Genomic DNA, 22,777 nt, shown 5'->3' on the forward strand with positions numbered 1-22,777 from the left:
GGAACATACTCACCAGCCTGCATGTCCTGTCGGCAGTATAGAGGAGCTGGGGGGCGGGATCTCCACACGCAGCTTCAGCACATGCTGCATCTTCCCCTCCAGTGAAGCTACAACAGGTATGCAGGGGCTGCCGCGAGTGTTGCTAGGGGAGTCTCGCTAGGGGGGTGTCGCTAGGGGGGTGCCGCGGGCGTTGCGAGGGGGGCCCGTGAGCGTTGCGAGGGGGGGGCAACAGTCCGAGGGGGGGGGGCGACGGCAGCCCGGCGGGCCCCTTTTACTTCATCCATGTGGCCGGGCCCCTGACGGGAGTAACAGTAATACCCCCCTGATGGCGGCCCTGGGTCCGCGGGACTGATGGGTTCTGGTCATAGCGAATGATACAGCTGCTCTGTTTAGAGAATACAGCGCAGCTGCATCTAAAAAAGTAAAAATGATTTTTAATAAAAACGATTTAGAAAGTTTCACTAATCACACTGACTAATCTTTTTTCTTTTTATTAAAAAAAAAAATAAATTCCAATTCAAAGGTGTACATAAACTTTAAGGTCTGGACTCTGACATTGCTATCCTAAAACACAAATCTTTTTCAACAATGCTTTTTTATTTACTTCTTTATTTAAGTTTATGCATATAATAAGTCATTTACAACTCCATGATTATAATAAAATAAAATCCCCTTAATAACAACCCACTTCCACACTAAGGCGGGATTCACACGACCGGGTCCCGCCCGAGCCCGAGTGTCGGCCGGTAAAATCGGCCATTTTGCCCGGCCGGTTTGCATAAAGTTTTGCATCCGTTCCGGGCCGGGCAGATCTGGACAGTGACATCAGCGGCAACTCCTGAAGGGGAATCCCCATGTGTTCGGGGATTCCGCTTCAGGAGTTTCCCCTGATGTCACTGCCCAGATATGGACAGAGACATCAAGCGCTCTGTCCAGGAGCGGAATCCCTGAACACACGGGGATTCCGCTCCTTCAGGGAGCTAAAATGGAGCTAGCACATAGCAGAGCGGGGAGATACCTCCCTGCTCTGCTATAGTGGCGTCGCTACAGTAGTAGCAGCCGCAGCAGCAGCAGCTGCTAGCGGCGCCATGGAAGGTGTCGCCTGGCCAGGGCGCTTTTAACAAGCAGGGGAAGGGAGCCAGCGCAGCACTCCCTTCCACCTGCTGTACACCCCGGCCCTGCCACACAGTGTACAGCGTAGCCATTCGTCCGAATGGCATCAACTCCTCCTCCTCACATGCACTCTGCGCTGTGAGGAGGAGGAGATAGAGTGCAAGCCACGGAAAACCCGGCCATCACTCGGGACACATTCCGGTGATGGCCGTGTATTACCCGGCCCCATAGACCTCTATGGGAGCCGGGCGGCCGGGTACCCGGCCAAAAATAGAGCATGTCCTATTTTTTGACGGCTGGTTTTACCGGCCGTCAAAAAAATCGGTCGTGTGAATAACCCCATTAGGGGTCTATTATTCCTAATGCAGCCGGGTGCCGGCCGATTTATGAACGGCCGGCACCCGAACGGGAAACCCTGTCGTGTGAATGAAGCCTTAAGGGAGAGAAAAAAAAAATTAAAGATGGGAGGGAAACAATATCTATCACTTTTTGTCTTTTTCCACCCATCTCATCCCTTTCATTTGCATTCCACCATTAATATAGTCAACCAAAAGTCCCCATCTGGATTGGAACATTGCTGATTTTATCATGTTCAAATATTGAGATCCATTGAATTGGTGGTCATTGAATAGACATATACCCCTCGGTCTTTGCATTACTTCTGTGACACACTGTCAATGGGTAGGACTCGTTTTTTTTGCAGGTTGTTATAACGAATAGACAACCCATATTTTAGTTATTTGTTTGTCCTGTTAGTCTCTATATATACTTTTTTAATGCTAATGATTAAAAGTTAATTTTTAAGTAGCTACGTTTGCTGATCTGGTTATATGAATTTTTGAGGTAACTGTCCACGCACTAAATCATCTGCTGCATGGCATATTGATGTGCTTGACAATATGACAAATCATCACAACAAAACACCCTCCCTTTTTAAGCCTCCGGTTTCCAACAGTTCCATAAGGTTAAATGCATTTTTATATTTTTTACCATTCCCTGAAAGAATGGCATTACAAACCCTTCAAAGTATATCTAAGTTGAGCAGCCAGAAATTTCAGCCTGAAATGAGGCAGTTGTAACCCACCCTTTTCTTCTTCCAAACATAGATATATTTGTTTTATCCTGGGGGGTTTATTTTTCATATGAGATTGCTGGTATATAAGGAAAAAAGAGAGACACAGAGCGTTCCTCTGGGATAATGCCGCAGAAACAGGATGGTCAATTATAGCACTGGTGTGTATGTGTGGAATACACTCACCTTTTGGAGTTGTGCTAGGTGGTCGGCACAACGCAATCATCAAGCATATGGAGCCTTGATGCTCCGTATATAGGCAGTCTGCTGGCCCTCACAGTGGACACCGGCGGCTGGAGAATCAGCGGGAGTCGATGTAGAGAAGAGGTTCCAAGAGATTTTGAAAAAAAATAATCTCTCTTTTTAGAAGGCGCTCCTGCGCTAGTGTGAAGGATTGGACCAAATTCCCAGTCGAGGCAGAGTATCACAATGAGTGGAAATGTATTTCATTAAAAAAAGACATGTGTAATGAAACATGTGTCACAAAGGTGGTAACAGAAGCCACGCGTTTCGACCTCGAACAGAGGTATTCATCAGGCTATCCGTGGTGAATAATTCTGCATAAACCCGCACAGTTCTTCATTATCGAGGGATCGATTAACTTTCTGTATTCTTCCAGCCAGGCTTCCAGCTAACAACTATACGTCAGAAATTAGGAAAAAAAATGGGCAATGCTACTCTTGAGCCAAGTGATCTTTTCCTTCTTTAGGAAATAGAATTATCACTGCCTCCCACAATGACAATGGTAGAATTTCTATTCCATTGCCTCATTAAAAGGACTTTTAACAGATGTTCTGCAAGGGTGTTTTTATATATTTATTTTTTTATACACCTCCTCATCTAAACCATCATTACCAGGAACAGTATTTGATGTAGCTGCTAATATATCTATTTATACCTCCACAAAATCTATAGGAGCATCAAGAAAAACTCCTATCTGCCTCTGACAAGACAGGACAAGAGATTCTATCTAAGTATTCATCCAAATGATCCTGGGAATAATCAGTTTTTTATAAATAAATTTACCTGAAATACTTAAAAAAAACACATCCAGAATTAGATTCGATTGAATGACCAAGGAGTTATTTTCATCCCTTATAACTGAGATATTTCATGTGCTATCAGGTTTAGCTATTTTTTTCCCAACAAATCTACCAGACTTACCCTGTTCAAAGTACTGTTTTCAACCATTCTTTGGTTGATTTACTTGTGTGCGTTGGGTCACTCTCTTGTTGCACCACCTAACATCTCTTCAGCTTGAGGTTGTGGACTGCCCTTACATTCTCCTGTAAAATGTTTTGATACAACTTTGAATTCATTGTTCCCTTAATGATCACATGGTGTTAAGGCTCTGAGGCAGTAAAGCAGCCCCAAACCATGATGCTCCTTCCACCATGCTTCACAGTTGGGACGAGGATTTGGTGTTGGTGTGCTGTGTTCTTTTTCATCCAAACACAGTAATGTGCATTTGTGCTAAAAAGTTCCACTTCTGTCTCATCAGTCCATAGAATATTTTCCCAGAAACATTGTGAAACATCCAGGTTGTATTGAGCAAACTTGAGATGGGGTGTAATGTTTTTTTTTGTACTGCAGCAGCTACCTTCGTGGTATCCTTCCATGGACACCATTCCTGTTTAGTGTTCTTTTCATAGTGGTCACATGAATAGAGATTTTTTGCAGTATGTAGAGTCTTCAGAGTTCTTTCTCATCTCTTTCAGGATTGCCCGCTGTGCTCCTGGAGTTATCTTAACAGGATGCTCACTCCTAGGGAGTGTAGCAACAGTCCTGAATTTTCTCCATTTGTGGATAATTTGTCTAACCATTGATTAATGTACACCCAGGTCTTTAGCAACGCTTTTGTAACTTTTTCCAGCTTCATTCGTCTTTATTACACATCTTCGGAGGTCTTAAGTTTGCCTCAAGGCACGGTTCAGACTAACCAATTTTTCTTGAGAGTAGAACAAATTTGTTAGTAAGCAGGCAATGTGTGCCTTTATTTAATGGGAAAGGCACATGTGAAACCCACACATCCAAACTCATTTACTGAATTGAAACACCTTTTGCCATATAGCTCTTGAAGAAGTGATGAACACAGAGGTTCATTTACTTTTTCTTGCAACTGTAATTTCACATGTCTAAGGCTATGTTCACATTTGAGATGACAGCTCCCTTGGCAATTCCGGCAGAGTTGATGGCAAGAACAACACAGCATCGAGCACTATTCTTGCCATCAAGGCAATTAAGACAACATCAGAAACTGTTTGGATCCATCGTACAGCGAATTCAGCACAGCGTTGTGGCTTCTGTTATGAACGGAAGCCATGATGCATATGTGAACAGAGTATTAAAAGATTTCTTAATTTCTTTATTTAGAGTAAACAATAAGAATTACATAACCACAGGGTTTAACAATAGATGTATATATGTGATGTTGCTTTACAGAGCCATCAAACAAAATGCAAATAAATAGTTTTGGGTTAAATGGGTATTACGGTTTCAGCAAATATTTATATATCATCAAAACCACAAAAAAGGCCATACTTACTAGGTAGGTGGGTGGGTGAAAACCCGTTCCCATCAGGACGCAGACAAAATATTTATATATATATATATATATATATATATATATATATATACATATAAAAATCAAGAGTTTTAAAATTTTCAAACATACTTTCTGTATCAATTCCTCAGGGTTTTCAAGATTTCTGCTTGCAGTTATTCAATATGAGACTTTTATGGTTTACTGCCGGGGCATATAAATCTGTCCTGGTGATATGATGGACACACAGGTTACAAGACAGAGCTCTGATAACTGAACTGTGACTGTAATTAGTCTTGCACCTCAGTGTCCATTAAATGACCATGGACAGATTGTTATCCATTAGAAGTAAACAATAAAGTTTCCTATTGCATGACTGCTAGCAGAGATTTTGAAAACCTTGAAGAATCGATATATAACTTTTTATTATACAAAAGAACATTATTTATTTGCTGAAACTGAAAAGACCCTATTAACATATGAAAAAATTCAGTAAATTCTAAAATGAAAAAAAATCTGGCTAATGTAAGGCTATGATTCCACCAAACTGAGCACACTAAATTAAAGTGCAATACTTAACCCCTTCCGGCCCCATGACATAACTGTATGTCTTGGTGAGTACTAACTTCCTGCACCTTGATGTACAGTTATGTTGCAGTAATGTCCGTGCCATCAGAAGAGGATTAAAGACTGACACCAAAATGCCAAAGGCAACAAAAATAGCCCTTTTCCCCAGATACCTACTATTTTATATACAACTAAAATCTAACTTTTATTCAATATCAATGATAAAAAAACACATAAATTTAAAAGGACAATGCGGTCTGATAGTCCAAGTAATTATTAAATGGAAGTGAATTGATAGTACAGAACTAGTGTTGCACAACCTGTGCAACCTGTGCAAAACACCAGCCACTTATTAAATGACAACAGCGGCTGCAGACCACACAACTATCAGTAATCGCATGAAAATTCTAATTAGAACAGCCCCCACAGGCTGCAGCCACTGTTGTCATTTAATAAGTGTTTTTTTGCTGGTTAAATAATTTTACATTGTAATAGTTTGGACTTTTACAGACCTGGCGATACCAATTATATTTATTTTATGTTTTTTTTACTTTTTTTACTAGTCCCCCTAGGGCACTTGAACCAGTGATTGTTGTATTCCTTGCACGATATACTGAAATACTAATGTATTGCAGTATATCGTAATTTTTACTGGCTCCTATTAAGTCCTATCTCTGTCAGGGCTTAATAGGAGCACAAAGGTGTCAGACCTGGGGGCCTTAATTAAAACCATCGGCACCCCATGATCGCTTCACGCCAAATGGGACATCAGGGGGGGCCGTTCCCTTTTTTTAACGTCATAGATACTGCGGTTGCTATTGACTGCAGCACCTGAGGAGTTAAACAAGCAGAATCCCACTCAAGCGGGATCCCATTAATTGCAGCGAAGTGCTGGCTATAACATGAGCCTGCTCCATATTTCCCACTGCCGGCTATAACATAAGTATACGTTAAATGTCGGAAAGGGATTTAAAAAAAAGCAAATACTGAAAAGTTGTGAGTTCATATGTATTCACTCCCTTTGTGCTATGAAACTAAACATAATTAGTTGAATATGGTCTCATGTGTGTAATCAAAGTGTCACATAATCTGTCACATGATGTCAGTATAAATACACCTGTTCTGAAAGGCCTGTGAGTCTGCAACACCACTAAGCAACATCAGGACCAAGAAAATCTTCAAACAGGTCAGAGACAAAGTTGTGGAGAATTATAGATGAGGGTTAAGTTATAAAAAATATCCTAAACTTTGAACATCTCACAGAGCACCATTAAATCTATTATACCAAAATGGAGAAAATATTTCAGAACTGCAAACCTGACAAGAGAAGGCTATCCACGAAAACTTACAGAGCGGGCAAGGAGGGTATTAATCATAGATTCAACAAAGACACCAACGATAACAGTGAAGGAGCTCCAAAGATCCACAGTGGAGATGGAAGTATCTGTTCATATAACCAATATAAGTTGTACACTTCACAGAGTGGGGATTTATGGAAAAATGGGCAGAAAAAAAAACATTGCTTAAAGAAAAACATAAGAAAACATGTTTTGAGTTCACCAAACAGCATGTGTTAGACTCCCCAAAGACATGGAAAAAACGTTCTCTCGTCAGATGAGACTGCAGCCCAGTCCCATTTACTTGCATTGGACTGAACAGCAATGAGCTGCCATACCAGGCACAGCCACTACAAAATGTACGGAGCTGTGCCTAACAAACAATAAAAGGTGAGTGCCATGGCCTCTTTAATCAGCTAATCGGTGGGGTTGCCAGGAGTTGGAACCCCACCGATTTGATATTGATAGCCTAAAAAACAGCCATCAGTACCAAAGTCACTTGAACTCAATAATAAATCTATCTTTAAGTGGCTGAAGTCAACTAGGATTGTACCATTTAACTCTATCAGGGCATTTAGGGTGTTCTACTTTTCTAATTAGAGTGAACAGTGTCATTGTGCTCTCCATACTTTTAGCTCATAAGAATAAACATCACAGAAATCATATAGTCACATGTCAATGAATCTTCATGAGTCCACTTAGCAGTCTTTAGTTGGTCCACCAAAATTATTTGCAGTGTAGGAGTAACCTCTAATTTTTAGAAGTAAGTGGTACCTTCAGACACCTGTGACTATCGATCATTGATATTTTCAGGGTCCTTAACTAACTAGCAGTCATTTTATGGTCAGTGGGCCAATGCTTAGTGGTGAGTCGATTTATAATGCACATGGTAAAGAGATACAAATTAATTTATTCACCACCACATCTTAGTGCAACGTTTCACCCTCATATTGAGGGCATTTTCAAGCATAACAACATCGTGACAACAGGATATTATATAGGGAGCATATCTCATTAACCCGTTAGTGACCACCCCATAGTGTTTTTACAGCGGCTACTAACGGGCTTTATTCCGATGCAGTAGCCTTTTTGGAATAAATAAACAGAGCAGGGAGCTGTTAAATCTCCCTTCTCTCAGCTACCAGAAGTAGCTGAGGGCTGGGGGCATCCCTGCTCGAACGAGTGAGATTGATATCAGTATCGATCTCACCCATTTAACCCCTCAGATGCGGCGCTCAATAGCGAGCGCCGCATCTGAGTTGTTTTAGAGAGAGGGAGGGAGCTCCCTCTCATCCCACTGACACCCAGCAATAAGATCGCCGAGTGTCTGTGTCTCTGATGGCAGCCGGGGGCCTAATAAAGGCCCCCAGGTCTGCCTGTAGTGAATGCCTGCTGGGTCATGACAGGGGCATGACCTAGCAGATGCCTGTCCGTTTTAAACGGACAGGCAGTAATACACTGAAATACAAAAGTATTGCAGTGTATTATAAAAGCGATCGGAGTATCGCATATTAAAGTCCCCTAGTGGGACTAGTAAAAAAGTGGAAAAAAAAAGTTTAATAAAGTTAATAAAGAAAATGTGAAAAAAAAATGAAAAACGCGTTCGTAACGACCCCAGTTATAAAGTTATTACATCGTTTAACCCGCACGGTGAACGTCGTAAAAAATAAAATAAAAAACACTGCAAAAATTTTGTTTTCTTTGAATCCTGCCTTAAAAAAAATTTGATAAAAAGTGATCAAAAAGTCGAATCTACTCCAAAATGGTACCGATAAAAACTAAGTCGTTCCGCAAAAAAAAGCCCTCATACAACTGCATTGGCAAAAAAATAAAAAAAGTTATGCATCTTCAAATATGGAGACACAAAAACAAATAATTAAAAAAAAAAAGTGTTTTTACTGTGTAAAAGTAGTAAAACATACAAAATCTATATAAATTTGGTATCGTTGAAATTGCAACAACCCGCTGAATAAAGTTATTGTGTAATTTTTATCACATGGTAAACGGCGTAAATTTAGGACGCAAAAAAGTGTGGTGAAATTGCAGTTTTTTTTCTATTCCCACCCCATAAAAAACGTAATAAAAAAGTTAATCAATAAATTATATGCACCCCAAAATGGTGCTATTAAAAATTACAACTTGCCCCGCAAAAAACAATACCTTATACAGCTATGTTGAGGCAAAAATAAAAAAGTTATAGCTCTTTGAATGAGACGATGGAAAACTTAAAAAATGGCTTGGTCAATAAGGTCTAAAATAGGCTGGTCACTAAGGGGTTAAAAGACAATTGTGACTAGTACAACCAATGTTAGTAAATAAAGTGCTAGAGTGCATACATCTTATATCATGTAACAAATGTGTCACAAGACCAGATGAACAACACGTCCAGAATATGAACAAGAAAATATACATTTCCACATATAGTAAAAATATATAAAGTGTAAAGTGCATCAATAATTCAATTCATGTGTAAGAGTTTAACTAAATTAAAAACCAGCTGTCACTCACCAATTGATTTATTAGCCATTAATCGTTATGCCAATCTAAGCACATTGTGCTCGGCGTCCTGACAACCTTCACAGTGCTGCTCCAACTATTTACATTGTTTGGATTCTGGACCTGGAGACTTAGCACGTGTACAACATGGACACAAATGAAGGTATGAACACTGCCTCAAACATCTTTTTTTACTCGAAGGAGGACATTGACAGGATTATGAATGGATCCTTGGGTGATGGGAGTTTTTTTTGGATATACCAGCTAAAGTTGATATTAAGAGAAATTTTGAATTTGAAGTGAAAAGAATTGTTAATCTTAAATTACATCTTTCATTACTAGGAGAGTATTATAAAAATCAGATGATTCCACGTGGCCTTAGGTCTCAACTTAGACCAAATCTATTCTCTATGAATATGGGTTTCTGCAACAATATTGAATTTTTACAAATGGAAATCGAAAAAAGTGTTACAAAGAAAGTTGATGTTGAAATCAAATTGCAAGAAATATTGGGTATGGAGGATTATACCACCTATCATGAAATATTCAGCTCTATCTTACTCAAACTGGAGAATGAACAAAAATAAACAAATGGAGTAGAGATAAAGAAGATTACTCATTGGGAAAAGTATATAGTTGGAAACAAGATAATAAATCACAGAGGGAAACTATGAGAAAGAATGTCAGGGGGAAGATGCCTAGGAATAGAAGCACTAGAACACAATCAACTAATGATGTTTTTTTAGATCCAATAATGCCGAACCGGTCAGAAGAAAACGACGCACCAGAAGAGGAGGAAGACATTATAACAGATCGAGCAAGAACCAGAAGTTGGAGACCACCAAGGACACAGCCAAATCAGAAGAGGAATCAAACATCCAAAATAAGCTAGTGGTGAATATCTCTTCTCATGCACTTTCACCCCTTGAAGTCCAGGTATTGAGTAAAGGACTGTCCTTTTGTCCAGTAGATGGTATGGACTGGTTACAACTGGACATTGATTTGAACAAGTTTTTTTTTTAGATCTGTGAGAATTAAAACTTGTTTTTCCCAACAGGCTGTGATTTCGAAATCTATATCAAATGCTGAATTGTCCTTAAATAATGCGGGCTGTATAATCAAAGCTCCTTTCAGCCCCCTAATACTATGCAAGGGGTAGAAACCTTTATCACTCTTGTACAGAAAGATGTTCATGAATTTAAAAACAATAAGAAGGATGCTAATTCTTCTGGTTCTATATTTAACGTTACTCGTGATGAGAGGTTAGTATTGAATGATCTGATCCATAGCGACAACCTAATCATTAAACCTCTCGACAAGGGTGGTGCGGTCGTCGTTATGGATCGGAAATTATATTTACAGGAGGTATATAGACAACTTAATGACGATTGTGTATATGAGAGAGTACGCTTAAATCCAACTAATGATGTGTGTAAACGTATGCGTGTCTTGATTGACAACACATATGCCCTTGACATCATAGATAAAGAACTTTATCGGTACTTGATACCCCAGCATCCTATAGTTCCAATGTTAAACGGTCTCCCCAAGATCCACAAAAGCATGACATGTCCACCTGGTAGACCGATAGTCTCAGGTAGGGATTCCCTTTTGAGCCCCATGGTGGTTTATTTGGACAAATTGCTTAGTATTTTTTCTACTTCTGCTAAATCATATGTTAAAGACACATCAGATTTTTTAAGTAAAATCAGTGAGATAATTATACCATCTAACTCAATATTAGTGTCATTTGATGTTACATTGCACTTCCATCAGTCATGAGAGAGGTCTCATGAGTGTTGGTAAAGTTTTGGAACACTCTGACTTTTCAAAGGAAAGCAGAGAATTTCTTATGGGTCTACTAGAAATAGTTTTGACGAGCAATTTTTTTATTTTTAATGATGAGTACTTTGTCCAATTAAGAGGAACCGCCATGGCGTCGAATGTGGCCCATGGCCAAATTCAACATTGTCATGGCAGATCTATAGGTGACGTCGGTCTATGTATCCCACCACTTCAGCCATGTCCTGAGGTGGTGAAGATACATCGACGACGTCTTCCTCGTCTGGACGGGTGACATGTTGGCTTTAGACTGTTTTTTCGATTACCTTAATACAATAGATAATGATATCAAGTTTACGAGAGTAGTATCTAAACAGAGTTTACAGTTTTTGGATACGATGGTATATATTGTGGGTGGTAAAATAGAAAGTGACATATTTGTGAAACCAACCGACTGCAACAATTTACTAAGGTACGATAGTCACCACCCTAAACCTATGATACATTCTTTACCATATAGCCAGTTACTACGTGTTAAAAGGATAGTAGATGATCCTAATATTCTGAATACTAGATTGGGGGTGATGTCCAAAAAATTGGTGGACAGATGGTATCCGAAAAGAATTGTACAGTGTAATTTAAATAGGATACATGAAGTTGATAGATCTAATGTACAAATGGTAAAAGTTGAAAAGCCTAAAAGACTACCAATGGTCTCTACCTATAATATACTGTACATAGCTCTGCAATTGCATCCATTGTTAATGAACATTGGAATATTTTAACCAACTATTATGACTCTGTACTAGAATTCAAATGCCCTCCTTTATTTTCATATAAAAGATCGCAGAATTTGCGAAACCAACTAGTTAAAACGGACTTTAGTGATAAATAGATTAAAGTAGGACAACCCTTGACAAGACTGAGGGGATGTTATCCTTGCCTGATGCGTGAGAATTGTTCTTTGATAATTAAGGGTGATTGATACCTCTAGACATCCTGCCACAGGCAAAGAATATAAAATCAACTCGTTTTATACATGTAAAAGTGTTTATGTTATCTATGTGCTTCAATGCCCTTGTAAATTGCTATATGTCGTTGAAACCAGAACTGAGTGCTGATTGCGCCTTAACAATCACAAATCGAACATCCGAACAAGTAAATGTGAATTACCGATACCACGCCATTTTGTTGAAGTTGGTCATTCCATTAATCAACTGTGATTCAGTATCATAGATAGTATTCCTCCATTGAAAAGTGGAGGGGATAGGGAACGTCTCTTAAAACAATGGGAGTTACGATGGATCCACAAATTGGGAACACTGTATCCAGCTGGTCTAAAGATGGATTATCCACTGAATGTTTTCAGTTAAAGTTATATATGGTCCCTAATGCAATGTAGTAATCCTAGTTGCACATTTTATGAACATGGGTAGTCTTGTTAATGTCCTTTCCATTGGATATGGGTTATTTTGTTATTCATAAACCAGATATATTGAATTATGTGTGCTAAAATCGAATTTTCAAATTGATTATAACTATTGTTTATCTCTTCTTTCAGTACGATACACACAAGATCATCAGTCTGCACACTAGCCTTTGAAAATTTCGGATTGCCATTCTAGGAAGGTCTTCATATAAACATCTTGCTACATGTTGGCAGTTCTTTTTTTGATTGTAGAAATACTTTCATGATAAGTCTGAACGCAACAATTTAATTTTCCCTGATATTTACAGTATATTTTATAACTTATTTTCACTTAAATGTCTCAACTTTATTATTATTACATATGCTTCTTTCATAATAAATGTTTTTTTTATGCCTGTATTGGTCATAATACATGGGTTACCATCATTGAAAATTATGAACATTATAAATTCCAATCACAATCTTGATATCTGCGATCCCCGCTAGGAGGTCACTGACCAGGATGATGGGACTTTGACAGCCCCGCCATTGTGATGTGACCCTCCACAGTGAGAGTGTGCCGGACCTACGGTCCTGCTCAGTTTCATCGGGGACAATAGAAGCGCTATCACTTTGAGACTAAGTGTTTAAAGTCCCGCAGTTAGACGTGAACCCCATCATATATTGGATCATTCTACACTATCTAATATATTTATAATAATGGAGACTCAGTGATTTATTTTTTATCGTTCATAACATAATTTATTTCTGTAATATATATTCAGGATTTCTATTGTATATACTGTATATCAAATACACCCTTTGCATTCATTTTTGGGGGAAGATTTAAACTCTATTGAGCATGCGTGGGACTTAACACCCCATATGATTTGTTGCGTTTCAGCAAGATTTAGGTGTATCGCACAGTTTTTCTCTGGGCATGCGTGGGATCTAATAAGCCCGCGAGATCTTTACTTAGATGCTTCCGATCATCTAGTAACCTGTAACATAGAGGCACATGCGCAATAAGGTTGTCAGGACGCCGAGCACAATGTGCTTAGATTGGCATAACGATTAATGGCTCCTAAATCAATTGGTGAGTGACAGCTGATTTTTAATTTAAACTATTACACATTAATTTAATTATTGATGCACTTTACACTTTATATATCTATACTATATGTGGAAATTTATATTTTCTTGTTCATATTCCGGACGTGTTGTTGATCCGGTCTTGTGACACATTTGTTATCTGATATTAGATGTATGCACTCTAGCACTTTATTTACTAACATTGGTTGTAATAATCACAACTGTCTTTTAATGAGATATGCTCCCTATATAATATCCTGTTGTCACGATGTTGTTATGCTTGAAAATGCCCTCAATGTGAGTGTGAAATGTTGCACTAAGATGTGGTGGTGAATAAATTAGTTTGATACTTTTGGAGTGCTGCTTCCTTTGATATTTTTTGTACTCAGATTTTGGGGAGAGGTCACTCCTCTGGAAGGCTCTGCACCCGCCGCAAGGTTTGCTTCACAGTGCTGCTCCAACTATTTACATTGTTTAGTAAAGAGATACAGATGTATGCACCCTCAAGTTTTTTTAATTGCTTTTAGTTATACAATTTGTCATGATACCCATTCAAAATAATCTCGCGCCATCCTGTCAGAAATCATTACTTATTTTAACATGGGAGTCTATGGATGATAATGGAACCTGCAGAGGTATTTTATTTTTTTACATGTTTGTTTAACATCTCACAATAAGTATGATGGCTTTAGAGATAAGTTAAGGTAGGAAACATCTGTAAATGAACAGATTGATCTAATCTCTCCTTGTCTTTTCCTCTGTATTAATAGACCAACATATATAAAAATAGGTCAAAGTAATTAAGAGTTGTCATTTTCCAAACAGTTACTAATAATTACTATAACTGCACATTCAGGAAGAAACTGGCCAAGCAATGCCCAGGCTTGTCTGCGTATTATATTGTTTGCCATTAGAACAAAGTGTTACCTTATAGACCATTTGGATACAATAGACAAAGTTGAAAAGAAGAACATATTTTATTGAATAAACAGTGTATGATGACTCTTGAAGTTGTTACTGTATTCATTATAGTGCAGGGGGTATGAATACATAGGAAGTAATTTGAATCACTGATGTTGTAATTCTGTGCTTTAATTTTAGCACTATGGTAACGGATACACTAGAGACATGTGGTTAACGTAATACACCAAACGACAGGATTCACTTGTCAAATGCTCTTTGAAAGTATGTTGTGTTTGGCACTGAAATAATGGCTTAAATCAATTCAAAAGATGAACGACACAATTTACATCAGACCTGTAGATACAAGCCAACATTTTCCAAAATGCATAATCTTTTGAAAAGTGTTAAAGTATTCTGATGTTTTTAATGCTAGACTATCTATGGAATGAATTGAGAATTCAGGTTTGTTTATTTTCAGGTTTAGATTTTCATTTCTTTGAGACTGGAGTAGCAACCCAAATATAATAATTTAAAGTTGATGCCAGTAAATTTTTAGGTACATTGGCAGGACCAAAGGTGTCATATATAGTCAGTGACATCAGGGGCTCCTTCGAGGAGTAGAATCTCCGGGCCAGAGCATTGCCGACGCGCTTGCTGGGGAATCCGCTCCTAGAGGGAGCCTGTCTAGAAACATAATCCCCCCAGGTTGTTGCCGATGCTCTGGCCCGAGATTCCGCTCTTCGAGGGTGCCTCTGATGTCCCTGTCCATATATGGACAGTGATGTCAGAGGCTTCTCCAGGACCGGAATCCCCAGCCAGAGCATCGGAAATGCTTTGGCTGGGCATTCCACTCCTAGAGGGAGCCCAATGGCATTATCTACAGGAAGGGGGTGTAGCCTATCTACAGGGGTGGTGTGGCACTTTATACAAGGTTGTGTATGTGGAACTATCTACAAGGGGGTGTGTGTGGACCTATCTAAAAGAGGGTGTGTGTGTGGCACTATCTACAAAGGGTATGTGTGGCACTATCTACAAGGGATGTGTGTGGCACTATCTACAGGGGATGTGTGGCCCTATTTACAGGGGGTGTGTATGGCACTATTTACAGGGGGCTGTGTGGCACTATATACAGGGGGCTGCGTGGCACTATCTACAGGGGGCTGCGTGGCACTATCTACAGGGGGCTGTGTGGCACTATCTACATAGGGCACTGTGTCATTACAGACAGAGGGCACTGTGGCATTACCTACAGAGGGCACTGTGGCATTATCTACAGAGTGCACTGTATATATGGGGGCACAAACTGGGTGCCTAACTTCTATATGGGGGCATAAACAGGGGACCTAACTTCTATATGGGGGCACAAACTGCATGTCTTACTGCCGCCGTGTGTTTCCCCACAAAGGGGCCCACTTAGTCTGTGTCGCACTGGCCCCCCTGTCCATTGGCATCGATAGAACTGAGTAGGGTCAGTGCCCTAGATTTCAGGCTCTGTGCCTGAACTACACGGACAGCAAGCTATTACTATGCAGCTGCAGGCGTTGTATCTGCATATAGACTAGTTCCTTACACCCTATGGGAGAATTTATTAAGGGAGCTGTCCGGTTTCAGAAAATTATTGTTATTTTTCGTATAAGGAAAAGTGATATCATTTTCCAATATACTTTCTGTATTAATTCCTCAAGATCTCTGCTTCTTGTTATTCAGTAGGAACATTCATTGTTTACGTCCAGTGGATACATTTCTGTTCATGGTCATGTGAGGAACACTCATTTTATTTCATTTATTTAACACATGTGTATTAGGGTATATGCACACACAAAACTAAAAACATCTGAAAATACGGAGCTGTTTTCAAGGGAAAACAGCTGCTGATTTTCAGACATTTTTTTAGCAACTCGCGTTTTTCGCAGTGTATTTTACGGCTGTTTTTGGAGCTATTTTTCTATGGAGTCAATGTAAAACGGCTCCAAAAACGTCCCAAGGAGTGACATGCACTTCTTTTTCGTGGCCGTTTTTTTACGTGGCCGTTTTTCAAAATGGGCGCGTAAAAAAATGAACAGAACGCCGTTTTTCCCATTGAAATCAATGGACAGATGTTTGGAGGCGTTCTGCTTCCGATTTTTCGGCCATTTTCGGCCTGAAAAACGGCTGAAAATATGCCGTGTGAACATACCCTTAGACCTGTTGTCAACATAAATATAATTAGACAGAAAATGGTGTTCAAAAGTGGATTTTTTAATGTTTCACGTTATGTGATAGACTTAAAACTTACTGTGCATCATTGTTTCTTGCAAAAATTCATTGTGTGTTTTCTTTACTTCTCGTGGTAGAATTTTCTTGTGCTCAGCCCGGGCAGAAATTTTCCAAGATCTTAAGGTAACCTAAGCAAGACAGGAACTATATGCAGACTTACTAGTGTTATTTTTCCATTACTGAAAGAATGAAATACAGGGTCATTACATATATACAGCCAAATAGTTGACATAGCACATTATTTTAGAGGAATGATGCACAAAATATCCCATCTTTCAGACAATAATAAGCGCCTAAGTTTAGCGAACAGAAAATAAAATTTTTAGCAACATCATCTTGGGATTGCATATCCTGCTGTCCTCCTACATTCACAACAAGTATTTTTTTTTGTTACTTCGGTTACTTTGTTTATAGGGATATATATTGTTTGTTGCACTTTGCACGGACCTGTTGGGATTACAGTGACATTATATAACTACCTGTTGGATGCTAGAGTTACTTCACCTCTGTTGCCATTTTTACTGACTGATGAGCTTAGGAATGACAGGAGGCACTGGAATCTCGAATGTTGGTATCTCCGGCGGCGAATAACAGATTGATGCAGGGATTATAATGAGCAGCTAACACTTGATGCTAAAGCTTGTTGTGACTTAAAGTAATAATATAGGTGTTACGTGTCTAGGAAACAAAATACAACCCGAGAACAAGAATAAGGGGTTAACGCAAACTCATGAAACAATCATAAAACTACCAAAACTGTATTAACATGCTCAATGACTGTAAGCATGACAGGAAGGCGAGCTATACATGTGAGAAAAAACGACTTACAGGGCATGCAGCCCAATAGCCGGCACAACTCACCGTCCGGTAGATAATTCAGGGATAGATAGAGGGTCCTTTCAAACTATTGAGTCGGCGCTGTGTCCTGGTGTCCGGTAATTGTAAACCAAAAATTTGTAGCATAGCTGGTCTAGTGAAGACACCTTGGACGGTGGCGTTTCACGTTTAGTAGAAACTACTGGTCTGTGACGTCATAGATGCTGATACGAAGTACCAGAACAGAACGGTCCTCTTCCTCAGGAATAGGATTTACCTATCTTTATTGAAAACTATACTCGAACTCCTCCCTTTCTCATTGTTTTACCAGGGTGTAAAGGATCTGCCTGACACAGCTTCTGTGTCGACGCCCGTGGTTACTCACTCTGCACCTGCTCCTAAGTCTGGTCGAGTGACCCCTTCTTCCACCAATTAGCCTGGGAGGCTGAGGAGTGGGAGAGCCTATCACAGCCTGGCCAGACGGAGCTAGCTCCCACCCTCTGTCTATTTATACCTTCACTTCCTGCTCCTCCTTTGCCTGTGATTCTTTTAGTCTGTTTCCTGGCCCTGCCGCTGCTGCTGCTTACTATTTGTCTTCTGCTTCATATTGACCCTGGCTTGACTGACTATTCTCCTGCTCTGCGTTTTGTACCTCGTCCACTCCTGGTTTGACTCGGCTCGTTTACTATTCTCCTGCTCTGCGTTTTGTACCTCGTCCACTCCTGGTTTGACTCGGCTCGTTCACTACTCTTGTTGCTCATGGGGTTGCCGTGGGCAACAGCCCCATTTCCCTTAGCTTCTGTTACCCTTGTCTGTTTGTCTGTCGTGCACTTAGTGAGCGTAGGGACCGTCGCTCAGTTGTACGCCGTCGCTTTGGACGGGCCGTTGCATGTAGACAGGGACTGAGTGGCGGGTAGATTAGGGCTCACCTGTCTGTCTCCCTACCCCGCCATTACACAGGGACTTAAAATAATTACAAGAATGACACATAAATGCTGTCAGCAGTTACTCAAAGTACACTCACTGCTCGAGCTTCTATCTGCGATATGTACTAAAAGACCTATATTTTGGTGTAAAAGTTATAAAAAATTTTTTTTTTACACCATTAAAAACACAGAAAAAATCAAATTAAGAATAGAAATATAGAATAGTTAAAAGTGGAAACAGTGTTACGCTCTGTTTTTTTTTACATAAATCAATAAAATACATCAGTTTCCACAAGAGCTACACAGTATTGGAAATATGGATGGCTACATGGAAAAAAATCTAAACTTATTTTTATTTTTATAAAGAGCCAATCAGATCATGAACACACATCCGAATCATAATGTAGTACAGTGGTTCCCAACCAGGGTCCCGTGAGAACCGTCCAGGGGTTCTGCGACACTCCGCTCAGCCACGGTCATAAAAAAAAATGCTTTTGCTTGTAGCAGACGTGACACACGCACGTCTGCTACAAATTCCGCCCCCGATGCTTATTTCTTCAACCTATGCTTGTAGCACACGTGACGCATGTACGTCTGCTACAAGTACCACCCACCACTTTCCGCCAGAAGAGCCTGACAGAGGGGAGCAATTAACGCAGAGTTAATCCTGGTCCTGGGCAGCGTAAGTATGTGATTCCTTCTCCAGCAGTAAGAACACTTTTGTGCCATTACAATCACATGCCTATGATGTGATTGTAGCAGTGTTATAGGGAGGTGGCTGATGGTCACTTTACTGTGAGAGGCTGATGGTCATTTTCCTGTGAGTGAGAGGCTGATTGTTATTTTGCTGTGAGTGGGGGGCTGATGGTCATTTTACTGTGAGTGGGGGGCTGATGGTCATTTTACTGTGAGTGGGGGGCTGATGGTAATTTTACTGTGAATGGGCACTGATGGTCATTATACTGTGAGGGGGCTGATGGTCATTATACAGTGAGGGGCTGATGGTCATTATACTGTGAGTAGGGGGCTGATGGTCATTTTACTGTGAGTGGGGGGCTGATTGTCTATTTACTGTGAGTGGGGGCTGATGGTCTATTTACTGTGAGTGGGGGCGGATGGTCTATTTACTGTGAGTGGGGGCTGATGGTCATTTTACTGTGAGTGGGGGGCTGATGGTCAATTTACTGTGAGTGGGGACTGATGGTAATTTTACTTTGAGTGGGGGGCTGTTGGTTATTGTACTGTGAGTGAGAGGCTGATGGTTATTTTACTGTGAGTGGGGGCTGATGGTGATTTTACTGTGAGTGGGGGCCAATGGTGATTTTACTGCGAGTGGGGGCTGATGGTCATTTTACTGTGAGTGGGGGGCTGTTGGTTATTGTACTGAGAGTGAGAGGCTGATGGTTATTTTACTGTGAGTGGGGGCTGATGGTCATTTTGCTGTGAGTGGTGGCTGATGGGCATTTTACTGTGAGTGGTGGGCTGATTGTTATTTTGCTGTGAGTGGGGGGCTGATGGTCATTTTACTGTGAGTGGGGGGCTGATGGTAATTTTACTGTGAATGGGCACTGATGGTCATTATACTGTGAGGGGGCTGATGGTCATTATACTGTGAGGGGCTGATGGTCATTATACTGTGAGTAGGGGGCTGATGGTCATTTTACTGTGAGTGGGGGGCTGATTGTCTATTTACTGTGAGTGGGGGCTGATGGTTTATTTACTGTGAGTGGGGGCTGATGGTCTATTTACTATGAGTGGGGGCTGATGGTTATTTTACTGTGAGTGGGGGGCTGATGGTCAATTTAGTGTGAGTGGGGGCTGATGGTAATTTTACTGTGAGTGGGGGGCTGTTGGTTATTGTACTGTGAGTGAGAGGCTGATGGTTATTTTACTGTGAGTGGGGGCTGATGGTGATTTTACTGTGAGTGGGGGCCGATGGTGATTTTACTGCGAGTGGGGGCTGATGGTCATTTTACTGTGAGTGGGGGGCTGTTGGTTATTGTACTGAGAGTGAGAGGCTGATGGTTATTTTACTGTGAGTGGGGGCTGATGGTCATTTTGCTGTGAGTGGTGGCTGATGGTCATTTTACTGTGAGTGGTGGGCTGATTATTCTACTGTGAGTGGGGGCTGATGGTCATTTTACTGTGTGCAGGGGCTGATGGTCATTTTACTGTGAGTGGGGGGCTGATGGTCATTATACTATGAGTAGGGGGCTGATGGTCATTTTACTGTGAGCGGGGGCTGGTTGGTCATTTTACTGTGAGTGGGGGGCTGATGGTCATTGTACTGTGAGTGAGAGGCTGATGGTCATTTTACTGTGAGTGGAGGCTGATGGTCATTTTACTGTGAGTGTGAGGCTGATGGTCATTTTGCTGTGAGTGGTGGCTGATGGTCATTTTACTGTGAGTGGTGGGCTGATTATTCTACTGTGAGTGGAGGGCTGATGGTCATTTTACTGTGTGTAGGGGCTGATGGTCATTTTACTGTGAGTGGGGGGCTGATGGTCATTATACTATGAGTAGGGGGCTGATGGTCATTTTACTGTGAGCGGGGGCTGGTTGGTCATTTTACTGTGAGGGACTGATGGTCATTATACTGTGAGGGGGCTGATGGTCATTATACTGTGAGGGGCTGATGGTCATTATACTGTGAGTAGGGGGCTGATGGTCATTTTACTGTGAGTGGGGGGCTGATTGTCTATTTACTGTGAGTGGGGGCTGATGGTTTATTTACTGTGAGTGGGGGCTGATGGTCAATTTACTGTGAGTGGGGGCTGATGGTAATTTTACTGTGAGTGGGGGGCTGTTGGTTATTGTACTGTGAGTGAGAGGCTGATGGTTATTTTACTGTGAGTGGGGGCTGATGGTGATTTTACTGTGAGTGGGGGCCGATGGTGATTTTACTGCGAGTGGGGGCTGATGGTCATTTTACTGTGAGTGGGGGGCTGTTGGTTATTGTACTGAGAGTGAGAGGCTGATGGTTATTTTACTGTGAGTGGGGGCTGATGGTCATTTTGCTGTGAGTGGTGGCTGATGGTCATTTTACTGTGAGTGGTGGGCTGATTATTCTACTGTGAGTGGGGGCTGATGGTCATTTTACTGTGTGCAGGGGCTGATGGTCATTTTACTGTGAGTGGGGGGCTGATGGTCATTATACTATGAGTAGGGGGCTGATGGTCATTTTACTGTGAGCGGGGGCTGGTTGGTCATTTTACTGTGAGTGGGGGGCTGATGGTCATTGTACTGTGAGTGAGAGGCTGATGGTCATTTTACTGTGAGTGGAGGCTGATGGTCATTTTACTGTGAGTGTGAGGCTGATGGTCATTTTGCTGTGAGTGGTGGCTGATGGTCATTTTACTGTGAGTGGTGGGCTGATTATTCTACTGTGAGTGGAGGGCTGATGGTCATTTTACTGTGTGTAGGGGCTGATGGTCATTTTACTGTGAGTGGGGGGCTGATGGTCATTATACTATGAGTAGGGGGCTGATGGTCATTTTACTGTGAGCGGGGGCTGGTTGGTCATTTTACTGTGAGGGCTAATGGTTATTTTACTGTGAGTGGGGGGCTGATGGTCATTTTACTGTGAGTGGGGGCTGATGGTCACTTTACTGGGGGGGGCTGATGGTCATTTTACTGTCATTTTCGTCATTGCTTACAGTGTTTTGTTTGGGGGTGTGGTGTAATGTAAAGTTGTAGCAAAGTATGAAGTGCATCTTATTTTTCAGAGCGAGCTTGCAGGCCAACCAAGTTAATTCTACCGTACATTTCTTTCGTCTACCACAAACATCTGTCCATGTGACACCTCAGTTGCAAAGAACCTGTCTCCAGGGCTCATAATGATCAGTTTACACTGCGTTTTTTGGCGCTGATTTTGACACGGAAACCGTGGTGTAATCAACCCCAAATCGCCCCCTATTGATTTTAATGGGATGCAGAGGTGTTATTTTTCCCAGGTGGTTTTTGGCCGCTCGCAGAAAAAAAAAAGTGGCAGACTCTTTCTTTTCTTGGTTTGCACCTCTGACCTCCGATTGAAATCAATAGGAGGCAGAAAAATCCTTCGTCGCTCATTTGAAGTGTTTTTTTGCCTTCTGTTTTTGCATTAGCTACAACGGAAAAACACTGCAAAAAAACGGGAAAAAAAAAGCATCATTTTTTTTCTGCCTTATAAAATCTGCTGTGTGAACAAGAGTGTAGTGCTTGTTTATAGCCGTTTGTTTTGTCTTTTTGTAAACAATTTTTGGTAGGGGCGTCCTGAGGATTTTTTTTTTTCCAGGGATGCCTCGAGCCTGAAAACATTGGGAAACTCTGGTGTATTATCTCCAAAAAACATTTCATAAAAACCAAGAAAAATAGAGAACTGGTAGTGGTGATATTACTATCGGGCGAACAATTCAATATTATAATTCAAGCTCTGCAGAGCCAGGGAGTTGAGGGTAAAAATCCAACAACTTTCAATTCTCAACACCT

General features: G+C 40.9%; 1 protein-coding gene across 1 annotated transcript in view; it reads right to left on the minus strand.

The window, feature by feature from the left end:
- The window catches only part of LOC142740909 (F-box only protein 36-like), a 56,795-nt gene that overhangs the window by 28,240 nt on the left and 5,778 nt on the right, over window positions 1-22,777 (minus strand). Inside the window, exon 2 of the mRNA XM_075850333.1 lies at window positions 16,588-16,696. Coding sequence (XP_075706448.1) covers window positions 16,588-16,696 — 109 coding nt within the window. The remainder of the gene's footprint in view (window positions 1-16,587; window positions 16,697-22,777) is intronic.

The sequence above is a fragment of the Rhinoderma darwinii genome, chromosome 2 (genome assembly GCF_050947455.1).
Source record: "Rhinoderma darwinii isolate aRhiDar2 chromosome 2, aRhiDar2.hap1, whole genome shotgun sequence".
In the NCBI taxonomy this organism is placed as follows: domain Eukaryota; kingdom Metazoa; phylum Chordata; class Amphibia; order Anura; family Rhinodermatidae; genus Rhinoderma; species Rhinoderma darwinii.